The sequence below is a fragment of the Notolepis coatsorum genome (assembly GCF_963971535.1).
Source record: "Notolepis coatsorum genome assembly, chromosome: 9".
NCBI lineage: Eukaryota > Metazoa > Chordata > Actinopteri > Aulopiformes > Paralepididae > Notolepis > Notolepis coatsorum.
The window spans coordinates 120,580,273-120,592,742 of record NC_140173.1 but is presented as its reverse complement, the minus strand read 5'-3'; the positions used below and the strand labels follow the sequence as shown (position 1 = coordinate 120,592,742).

Below are 12,470 nucleotides of genomic sequence, written 5' to 3'. Positions count from 1 at the left end.
ACCATTAGTTTGTTTTTGTATTTCTGCCCTGTCATCATGGACAGTGCTTTTGTGGTCTTAGCCACAAAGGCATCAACAAACTCTGGAAGGCCCCATGCATGCAGCGCGTGCGGCCGCGGCCAGGGGGGAGGTTTTGGGGGCTATTTCGCCGCCGGCCAGTGCCGGGCAGCGTTTAGTCTAGCATGAGACAGCCAAGGGTGAGCACCCTAGTTTTCACACAGGTGCTGAAGGGGACCAAGCACTCCGGGGATAATAACACCAACCCAGGCAGCAGGGGGGAGAGAGACACGCGCCAACATGTTCAAGACCAGCTACCTGCGCGAGGTGCGCAAGGAGAAGTATGAGCGCTCCGACGTCTTTGAGGAGGACCCAGAGAGCTACGAGACATCAGCGGGCGCTTCGGCCATCCAGGGCTGGGAGAGTCTGCAGGAGCTCAACGGCCGCTTCGCCCGCTACATCAACAGGGCGCGCGTCCTGGAGCAGCGCAATGCCGTGTTCAGGAAACAACTGGAGACCCTGCAACGCATGGAGGAGGCCAGCGGCCTGGAGGAGGCTTTCACAGAGCAGATCCAGGTCAACAGGCAGCGCATCCGCGAGCTGTGCTCCGACCATACTAAGATTGAGCGCGAGCTGAAGGATGCTTGCCGTATGCTGGATGAGTTCACCAACAAGTAGGCCCTAAGAAAGTTGCTCATGGGTTTTTGTGTTTTGAAAAGTGAGATGAGTGGCACATGACAGTTCAGAACCGCCTCAGTGATTTAGGTGTTTAAAGGCGCAGTTCACAAAACGTTACCTTAAACTTTACATTTTACTTACCCGGAATGTTATCAATCCATCCAGATAGTTTTGGTGTGATTTGCCTTGTTTGGGACGTATCTGCTGTAGGAATGTCCTCCATAGATATGTCTGCCCACTCCAACACTGTGGATGTGAATGGCACTTGGTTGTGGTGCTCAAAGTTTATTTTTAACTCTAAAGTAATGTCTCTTTCCACAAATCATGACCCGGTTAATCCACAGATAATCCACAGACCATGTTGTGAGCAGTTTCATGTGGGAAATATTTTCTACCAAAGTACATCCCCATAATAATTAATGTGTTATTGTAGAAACACATTAATTAACAAGATGAACCTGTAGGGGAGATACACATCTGAAACTAAATCAGAACCTTTCCACCATTTCCCTTGAATTTCAGAATGACCAAGGTTTTGGTTTTTACCACAGTCTGCTTAACCGGTTAAAAATAATGTTTAATCTCATCGTATTTCCCTTCAAGTAGCCCATATTATATGGCAACGCTGAAATCGGTACGATAAAACATTCCTTTCCCCCACAAACCCAGTTATTGAGTGCTTTTGTAGTGTATTGACCGCAGCCTACTTTAGATCAACTGGTGGAGAGTGTTATAGCTATCACCGTAGTATTGATTTACAGCCTCCACAGCGTGACGTAAGCAGGTGCTTGAAGACAAAGACAAGCCGTCAACATGGCTTGTTGGAAGGACCGCTCAGGAACAGTAAGGACACGGAGGTGTAATCAATGCAGACGTTGAAAGGTGGTCAATTCCACTGGGGCGTGACAATCATGGAATCCTGATTGAGATAGTTTATCATGTTCAATAGTCTGTTGTAATACACAGTGAATTTGCCACATACAGTATCGCTCACAAAAATGTACTTCCTCTGGCAATTTTCAGGATGTATGACTGGATTTAAGAGGTGCAACTATATGGCCTCCCAAAATGGCCTCTATATATAAACCACACGCCAGGGAGTTATGTCGCTTGATCTGGTCATACTCTCAATGTTGAACTGATTCATTTTGTTGTATGAATTTTTGCTGTTTGATGCTGCAGATACAGAAATGAATGTGGTTACCAGGAACAGCTGCGGTGCACACTGGAACAACTAAATAAGGTATGAATCTGCTGCTGATTATTAATGTTGTCTGTATGTAAATAAGGTATGGGTGTGAATCTGCTGCTGATGAATTTAGGTGCACTTTTGAGTATGTTTAAGTTGTTTGTATTGTGCTGAGAAAGGACTCTACACTTCGACAACACCACCAGTCAGTAGAATATATAGGATTAGGGGGCCCAAATTCTGAACTACCCTCAAAAAGGATGCTGGATAGCGAACCTGCTGTATTTCAGTTTTGTTTAGTTTAATAATGTCCACAAACCTACATATTTGAGATGGATTTAATCAGAATTACGTTTCTTATTGGAACATAATCGACTGGATGTGTTTTCCTACCTGTATGCTGAAGCTTTGTCCAAGGGGCAAGGCATTTGAATGCATCATCTCACAGTAAACCGTACTAACATTAGACATGTATTTGAGTAATTAAACATATTGATCTGATAAGCTTTACAGTGGCAGACAGCAGGTGTTGTATTGTGAAATAATAAGTCATTAATTTGGCCATCAGGTAGCGGGTCCTATTGTGCAAGATGCTGTGCAGACAGATTACTATTTTGTTTTTCCCTTCTCTCTTTTCATCTATTCCCTTTACTTGCTATTCTTTCCCCCATTGTTTATCTTTTTCCCCCCTGCCCCATCCTCCCCTTTCCTTTCCTCTCATCTCCTCTCATGTCCTCTCCTCTACTGCCTTCTCATCTCCTCTCCTGTCCCCTACTTTCCTCTCCTGCCCTCTCCTCTCCTCTCCAAAACCTGCCTTCACCTGCCCTCACCTCTCCTCTCCTGCCCCCTCCTCCCCTCTCTTGACAGGAGGCCGACAATGCTCTTCTGAGAAACCTGGAATTTCAGATCCAGTCCCAGTTCCTGCAGGATGACATCAACTCCACCAAAGATCGACACAAGAAGGTCAGTGCTGTTCAATTCAATTCATCACAAAACCAAAACAAATTCCACTTTGTAAGAAATCTACTTTCATTCAGTGGCCATGGGGAGTTTTATTAGGTTACATGATTAAGATGAATATGAATCAATATTTGTATAGATAGCAGAGGAACAAAATATACAGGAAGGCCTGTAACCAATTGAATTGAAGCTCACAGTATTCTAATTACTGTGGATGGTCTTTACAAACTGGATCAGTGGAATCCAAAGAATGATAAATGGCTTTAGAGGCTCAATCAGTGATCCTAACGTAAACAAATGGAAGCTTTACCACCAAAAATAATAAACGGAAATGGATATATGTGTTCATTCCCTAGTTCAGTGACTCGCATTAACGGACACAACAGGTAACATAGACATACAGTACATTATATTCCAATTTACAATGGATCAATACATTTCCTAAAACCTTATTTTCCATCAAACTCCATAAAAATATTTAGAAGTTTCTTAGAAGTTGCCTACTGCATCTTTAATAATCCTCATTAACAGTGTCATACAGTTTACATTTGCAAAGCTATTAAAGCTTGAAATTGGTTAGATATTATAATTGGTTTAGTTTATAGAGAAGCAAACATTCAGATACAATCTACTGCTCATGAGCCAATTAATCTAGTAAACATGAGTATCTCTGCCTTTTTGTTTTCAAAAGAGTATTTATTATAGACTAGAAGATGCGCTCAGCAATGCAGACCTCCACCAAGGCCTAACATCCTCCCCACTTTACATTTTACTGGGTAGATGACAGAAACAAGAGTTGCTTATATTGCCAGTCTAAACAGATCCAGGCTACAAACCAATATGGTGGCACTAGAGGAATGGTCATGGCCATGGGTTCCCAAAATCAACAGGTTTACCCAGGCTATAAATCAATATGAGGGCACTAGTAGAAACATAAGTCATACATAAAAGTCACCAAAAATAATAGATTTCTTAAATGATCATAAATGTGCACAGAAAATGTTTTTGTAATCTGGCCCTTACTTGTAGAGATATTTCGTGGACAGATACACACACGGACAGGGGCGAAAAACTTAACCTGCATATTTATTAAATTGGTTAAAAAAAAGCTCCTCAAGTCTTAAACATGAATATCCCTCATCAGATCCTAATCAAATATATTTCTGCATGTATTGTACCTGTTACTTGTCAAACATAACTATTTGACATTTACAAATTTTTTTTTATTCCCAGAGCATTCTCCATATCATTCCATTTTGTTACACAATAATGTATACGGTAGTTCTGTCTAGAAAGGCTTTTGAACCGAGGCTGCTCCACCTCCAATAACAAGGCAAATTGCCCTGCCTTGTGTTCTCAGCAGAGGGGCACAAAGACACTCTGTGACAAAAACACACCAGAGCGTGAGTGGATAATGGTGTAGAAGAGGAAGTTCTAGTTCCTACCTCTGAGGCATGAACACAGATAAAGGCAGACAGAAAAACAGAGAGAGAACAGTGTGGATCTGTATACCGGTAGGTGCGACACAGAAATGACCTGAAGCTGCACTCAAAGAAAGACGCAGAGTTAAAAGAAACCCGACCCATATACTTTTATTTGTCACCACTGACTGTTTTATTTGAATAATATTATTTAGTTTTCTAGGCAGTATACTTTGTGTTCCCCTTTAGATAAAGCAACCCACAATGCACAACGTCCCCATAGGGGATTAGAAAGCGTGGCTGTAACAATAGAGGGCTTCACACAGGCACTCCTCTCACCTTGATATTTGGAAGTGAGCATCTGGTACTGCATTTAAATATGGCCTTGAAAGGCGGAACTCTGTGTGCTCTGTGTTATTGACAGTGAGGTTGCACGCAGCATGCAAAATGGAGTTCTCCTCTCTGTAAAGTAATAGTGGTGGAACATCTTGTTGAATCTTTTCAGTTGTTTCCCCTCACGTCATCTTCACTAAGGTGTTCTAAATATAGAATATTGTGTATGAGAGAACAGAAGACAATTGTATCATCCATTTCTATGAGAAGGAAATTTGTCGTGAATTGGAAAATTCACCCGGTGCTTGTATGGGATATGGAATGATTCATGTCCTCTTTGAAACTATGTTAATAATATCATGTGGGATCTCTTTCCCTTCAGCCAACTGATATTTTATTAATATTATTGTATCCTTCTCAACTCAGAACCTCGCAGAGATCCAGACCTACGTGAACATCCTGCAACAGATCAACCATACAGTGCCCCTGGCTCCCAACGTGGGTATCTCTGAGGTAAAGTCACTGAGTGTGTGTGTGTGTGTGTGTGTGTGTGTGTGTGTGTGTGTGTGTGTGTGTGTGTGTGTGTGTGTGTGTGTGTGTGTGTGTGTGTGTGTGTGTGTGTGTGTGTGTGTGTGTGTGTGTGTGTGTGTGTGTGCGTGTGCGTATGTGCGTGTGTGTGTGTGTGTGTGTGTGTGTGAGTGAGTGTGTGACCCTTCAGACGTGTCTGCTGACTGCGTCAGCTTCGTGTCTGGGGTTGATGATGACGGCATCCGATTGTGTGTGACAGACAGACAGACAGACAGACAGACAGACAGACAGACAGACAGACAGACAGACAGACAGACAGACAGACAGACAGACAGACAGACAGACAGAGATGAAGAGAGACAGACAGACAGACAGACAGACAGACAGACAGACAGACAGACAGACAGACAGACAGACAGACAGACAGACAGACAGACAGACAGACAGACAGAGGGACAGAGGGACAGGCTGAGTCAGGGTGTGTCAGTCCACATAATGGTGGAACTGCGAGGAGAAAGAGTAGAATACATTAAGTGTGCTATCTGTGAGTAACAGAGACAGGGGGACATTTGAGGAGAGATGTCTCGTGTCAGAGTGTCTGAAGCGAGACCGCCTGAAGTGTCTCCGTCTGTAACAACTGGCATGATCCTGTGAGGAGTATGCTCACTTTTATGTACTGTATATAAATGGTATATAAATGCTTTTAACAAGGCATCAGAAGGAGATGAGTGACATATTGATATTAGTGGTCATTCTATTTTGAGGGGTATGGCTGGGCATATATATTTATTTATATCTGTGTTGCCTATTGTGTTTTTTTAATATCATATATATATATCATATATATATATGTATGTATGTATATATTCGTGATACACGATTTTGTTTTCTAAATTAGTGATAGCATGATATCATCGTTTAGGCAGATACTGTGCTCCCCCCCCCCCCCCCCCATATACCATCCATCCCTTTGTTTGTTGTGTCATCCTGTGATGTTTTCACCCTCTTAACTGCCCTGTGCTCCCGGGCTGCTGTGTGGCTGCAGGAGCAGGAGAAGCTGCTGGCACAGAGGAGAGTACCAGGCCTGCAGAGCCAGCTGGAGGAGTATAAGAGCGCCCTCTGCCAGCTCCAGGGACAGAAGCAACGCCTGCGGACCGAGGTGGGTGTCGCACTGTGTTGCCGTGGCAACGCTGGGTGAGGTGTCACACATGTGTGGTACTCCTAAGAGCAAGAATATTGGACTGCGCCCATCCACCCCACTCGCGCCAGTGTCTTAAACACACTTTTGTTATGCAATTCACCAAAAAACAATACTGCACATCATCTCACACACACTTGAATCCAAACACTTGGACAGTTTTGCACACATCAAATTTAATTTGACAGTTATTGAGAGTAAATTAATTTGAATACGGCCACCAGTGATGTCCACGGGGACATTGAATCCTTGTGTTGTGTTGCACCATGAAATGATAAGGTAGCAATCCCTATAAGACAACCACGTATCATTTCATGGTGCTCTAATTAACACAACACAATGAAGTAATGTCAAATGTGTCAGTAATGTGTGAAAAACTGTTTCTTTTGGATGTACGTGAAATTATGTGCAAAATAAATCAGCATTGTTTTATGAAGTGCCCCTTTAAGCTTTATAGCACAGAAACCCCACTAGATGTCAGCCATGGCCTTCTTTTGAGAGTGTGAGCAGTAGATCAGTTCAGTTCCTGGATTATTTTCAGTTCTAAATTCCAGGTTTAAAGTGTTTGCCCAAAAGAAATGGCCTTTCAAGAGAAACACGAGCCTGCCTCAAATTAATGTCTACTAATATAAATGTTGAACCAAGTTAATTTCCCAAATTGAACGTTTCATGATGTGGGCATGTGTTTTGTACCCGCAGGTTTTGACTAAAGACATACCTCAGCTATCTTCCCAAATGTTGCTCTTCACGCTCTTCATGTTTTGGTGCCTATATCTCTGGAGTGTTTGTATTCCATAGATGCTTACCAAAGGCATGCATTGTCAATTGTTTTTAAAGTGTTATGAATAAAGCATCATGTACTTTTGCGCAAAAAAACATTTAAGGCTCTTTTTTTTGTCAGCAACACTTTGCCCCGTCAAATATTAAATAGTTTGGATCGCATATCATTTCTCACGCTCATTTTCACCTGCAAAATGTTGTTGAGCAACACCTGCTCTGTGCACCACAGCAGTTCCTCAGAGCACTGTTTTGTGTATGATCTCATAATCTCTCTTTATCTCACTCTCTCTCACTCTCTCTCACTCTCTCTCACTCTCTCACTCTCTCGCTCTCTCTCTCACTCTCTCACTCTCACTCTCTCACTCTCTCTCTCACTCTCTCTCTCGCTCTCTCTGCCCCACAGACCACAGTGTTGGAGCAAGCCATCAAGAGCACACAGGAGAGCTACGACGACGAGATCCAGATATACAACGAGCAAATCGAGTCTCTGAGGAAGGAGATCGAGGAGGCCGAGAGGTCGCTGGAGAAGTACACCAACGAGTGTCGCCACCTGGCCATGTACCAGACCTCCCTGGAGAACGAGCTGGAGAGGTACAAGAGGATCATCGAGAACGAGGACAACAGGTAGGGCCCCTCCCAACAGCACAGACACACACACACACACACACACACACACACACACACACACACACACACACACACACACACACACACACACACACACACACACACACACACACACACACACACACACACACACACACAGACACACACACACACACACACACACATACACACACACACACACACACACACACACACACACACACACACACTCTATACTGAATTTTCAGTAGCCCGCTGTTGTGTTGTGCAGGGTTTAAGTCAGACAGATAGACCGTAGCTATTTAAACTTAGGCTACCCTAAATTACAGTGGAAACAGGGACCCCAAAGAAATGGCCGCTCTCTGACTATGCCAGTGGTTACAAATGTTTTTTGGCAGGCGACCGCATATTGGGGTCTGAAAATTCCTGTGACCCTATGAAAACGGCGCTGTGTTCACATCAGCACCAATCTGTACCGACTATAGTATAAGCAAACAAAACCATGCCTGGTTTCAGAATGTAGGGCCCCAAATCAGCCACAGGGGGGCACTACTTAACAGCAAGTTATCACTCCACTACTACTGCAAGGGACAGAGTGACTATTGGTAGGTCTCTCTGCTGATTTATTACCTGTGACAAGCACTCTGTAGGTCACTCTGTCGGTTCGTTGGTCGGTTGGTTCACAAACATTTCTCCACCCTCTAGCCACCACACGTTTTGCCCTAGGATGGTGAAATTTGGCATGAAGGTCAAGTGTGTGTGTGTGTGTGAAGGTGAAGCTGTGTGTTTGCGTGTTCATGCCAATTGGCTAAAAAGGGGTGTGTGACCTTTCTGCGTGTCGCCTATCGAAACGGCTAATGCGAATTAGTGTTTGTTTATGTTAGATTTCAAATGCAAATTATGTTTTTCTCTGCTCTCTAGCGTACTGTAAATAGTAAAGCATTATAGAAGATGTGCCATGAATTCACTCCAAAACCAATTCCAGAAAAAAAAACATTTCAGCATTCTGATACCGGTATTGTAGGTGACATTTTGCCCTTTCTTTCCTCTCTTCTCTTTTCCACAGGTTGAATTCAGCCATAATTGGAACTCCCATTACCCTTTTCACCACTAATTACCGCTACACCCACACGCCCACAGCGCAAAGCAGGGGGAGAGGTAAGGGCTTGGAGAGGACAACAGCAGCACATCACGGCTGGTTCACAGTGACATTAATCTCCATAAAGTGCACACAGTCAGCAGCCATCATCTCACAGTTTAAGGTCTATACTGCTGAGAGCCACAGTCAAACAATACACAGTATAAACAACCTACATACATACGCGAACATGCACATTGCTTGCACATGCACACAAACGGCTGGAACACACATTAGCAAACCATTAGTGGTGCGTGGTGAGGTTAAATTTTGTTTACCTAACAGTAGCTGAACTTTGACCCTCTGTGTTTCCAGATATCACCCAGGCCATGCAGGACATCACCAGCATCAAGCCTCGTCAGAAGAACATGGCCAAGAAGGTCCTGAAGAAGAAAGAGCTGACCACCAAAGATGTGATGGACAGCGGCCCGGAGGAGAGGACAGGAGGAACCACAGGGGAGGCCGGGGAGGAGGAGAGGAGGGACCGAGTGGAGGAGGCACAAGAGCAGAGGTCTGTGTTCACCGCCACATCTCCCCAGGACGTCCCTGACGGAGCTCAGATCAGCAAGGCCTTCGACACGCTCTGCAACATCGTCAGAGACCGCATGAGGAAGTACAAGAAGCCAGAGCCCATCGCCGACTTCTACACAAAGGGTCGCTACGTCCTTGTGACCGGGGACGGCAGTTACCTGGATCCCTGCTTTTACACCTCCACACCGTCCGCCGGCCACATCTTCGTCACAATCCGGGACGGGATGATGCCCCCCCACGATCCTTTCGGAAGAATCACACCCTCCCCTCCACCCCCTCAGCCCATGCCATTACCTGGCCCCTTCGATCCCACCCGGCCGGGGGATGACAAGGGAGGGAAAGGAAAAGACGACGGTGGAGGTGGGAAGGGGAAGGGGAAGAATGGCGAGCCCGATCCCAAACCTAAGGATCCAACCCCTGCTCCAGCCCCTGCTCCAGCCCCTGCTCCAGCCCCTGCTCCAGCCCCTGCTCCAGCCCCTGCTCCAGCCCCTGCGCCAGCCCCTGCTCCAGCCCCTTCTCCAGCCCCTGCTCCAGCCCCTGGCCCCAAAAGCCCCTCTGGCCCAGGTGCTAGAGATCCCTCTGCACCTAAGGGAGGCAGGGATGATGGTCACAGGGGCCGCCAGCCCACACCCGCCCCCCGTGGACCCAGCTCCAGCTCCAGCTCCCACAGCTTCACGCCAGACTCCATGAGCTACGAGAAGGTGGAGGTGGTGGAGTCTGTGGAGAAGTTTTCCAACGACCGCAAAGTCACGGGTTACGAGGAGACCGCCATGGTGGTGGAGACCATGATCGAGAAGACCAGCAAGAAGAAGCACTGAACCTCCAAACCTGACTGATGGCCAAAGATAAAACTGATACATTAAATGACACCGTTTATTTAACGAGACCATGTTGTTGTTTTTTACTCCAAGGGAGAACAACCCTGCTTAAGATGAATTGCACATTCCTGCTCTGCTCTTCAATGCCCCTCCAGTTTGCTTGCACTCTCTGGTTTTGCGTCCTGCAGACGTTCCATAAGCTGGTTCCATAAGTCCTGCTGTTGTTGTTCTACTCATGCCATGAACCCTAACCCTGGACCTTTACTGTCTGAAAACTAGGGAGAATGAGAAGTGAAGCTCCAAGACACCCATACAAAAAAAAAAAAAACATGAAACCCTGGAAAATCATGCCGCCCTTTAAACTCTTGCCTTTGACCCATAGTTTTCCCCATAGGAGTTGATTTGTTCAATTGATTGCCACTGCCTGCCCTAAACACAGTCTTGCTGTGTATTAAATTGCTTTTGACAATGAATAATAAAGAAAATTCAACCATTAATAAATGTCTCAGATCTGTGTTTTGTTACCACTAGAATTAGCATAGCAAACGATTAGGGATGTGGTGATTTACCACGATAATAACTTTTTTCATTATTGATATACATTTACATTTACATTTAGTCATTTAGCTGACGCTTTTATCCAAAGCGACTTACAAGTTCTGTACGACAAGCCATCAGGAAGGGCACAACTCTATCAGCTGAGCAACAATGTTCATCAAAGTGTTGAGTGCTACAGTGTAGGTTAGTTTATTAGGACAAGTGCATGACAGTACGGTTAGTTAGGGTTAGATTTTTTTTTTTTTTTTTTTTTTTTTTAATTCAGATAATGGTTGAAGAAGTGCGTCTTTAGTCGACGGCGAAAGATTGGACGTGATTCGGCTGTCCTAACTGGGGTGGGTAGTTCATTCCACCATTGTGGGGCAAGGACTGAGAATAGGCGACTTCTCTTTGATGACCCTCCCGGAGCTTGGATAGGAGTAGGTCTGAGGCGGCCAGAAGATGCAGAGCGTAGGGGTCTTGAGGGTGTGTAGTTAGAGACCATTGACCGGAGGTAGGCGGGAGCGGTTCCCTTTGCCGCACGGTATGCTAGGTCGAGGGCCTTGAAGCGGATTCGTGCAGCAATGGGGAGCCAGTGCAGGTCCCTAAGAAGTGGGGTGACATGGGCCGACTTCGGTAGGTTTGAGATCAGGCGGGCCGCTGCGTTCTGAATGAGTTGAAGAGGCTTAGTGGCAGTGGCCGGGAGGCCAGCGAGCAGTGCATTGCAGTAGTCGAGGCGGGAGATGACTGTTGATTGGACGAGGAGTTGGGTGGCTTCTTTTGTCAGGAAGGGGCGTATCCTTCTGACGTTGCTCAGGAGGAATCGGCAGGTTCTGGTCGTCGCTGCGATGTGAGCAGAGAAGTTCAACTGGTCGTCGAGGACAACACCAAGGTTCTTGGCGGTCGGGGACGCAGTCACAGCTGCATTCTCGACTGTGATTGAAAGGTCGGTTAGGGGGGAGGATTTGGCCGGCAGGTGGAGCAATTCTGTTTTGCTTAGGTTCAGTTTGAGGTGGTTGGACGTCATCCAGGCTGAGATGTCGGACAGACAGGCCGAGATCCGCACAGAGACGTGGATATCTGAGGGAGGGAAGGAGAGGAAGAGTTGAGTATCGTCGGCATAACAATGGTAGGAGAAGCCATGAGACGTGATAATGTTACCCAGTGATTTAGTGTAGAGGGAGAAGAGAAGGGGTCCTAAAACCGAGCCCTGGGGGACACCCGTCCGCAGGGGGCGGGTGGCCGACAGGGTCCCTCTCCATGACACTTGGTAGGAGCGGTCATTGAGGTATGATGACAGCCATGTCAGCGCAGAGCCAGCCACTCCCATTCCTGCGAGGGCCGCAAGGAGGATCTGGTGGTTGACTGTGTCGAAGGCTGCAGATAGATCTAGGAGAATCAGGACAGAGGAGAGGCCTTTCGCTTTTGCTAAGTGAAGTGCCTCTGTGACCGCAATGAGGGCTGTCTCTGTGGAGTGACCAGTCCTGAAGCCTGACTGATTAGGGTCTAGGAGGTCATTCTGTAAGAGATAAGTAGTAAGTTGGTTGGATACAGCACGTTCAAGTGTTTTAGAAAGGAAGGAGAGAAGAGAGACAGGACGGTAGTTGCCTATGACAGTAGGGTTCAGGGTTGGTTTTTGTATGAGCGGCGTGACTCTGGCTTGTTTTAGGGAGGTGGGGACCACCCCCGAGTTGAGTGAGGAGTTGATGGTTGCAGTTAGGAATGGGAGGATGTCTGGTGCTATGGTCTGGAGGAG

General features: G+C 46.0%; 1 protein-coding gene across 1 annotated transcript; it reads left to right on the top strand.

Annotated features, from left to right (window-relative positions):
• Window positions 1-297: 297 nt before the first annotated feature.
• On the top strand, window positions 298-10,310 carry bfsp1 (beaded filament structural protein 1; the record flags this gene model as incomplete). Its single annotated transcript, XM_084321976.1, has 8 exons — window positions 298-671; window positions 1,858-1,918; window positions 2,732-2,827; window positions 5,005-5,091; window positions 6,152-6,265; window positions 7,488-7,708; window positions 8,757-8,848; window positions 9,144-10,310. 8 exons carry the CDS (start codon window positions 298-300, stop codon window positions 10,175-10,177), a joined length of 2,079 nt encoding a protein of 692 aa, XP_084178102.1. The 3' UTR covers window positions 10,178-10,310.
• Between the last annotated feature and the right edge of the window lie 2,160 nt (window positions 10,311-12,470).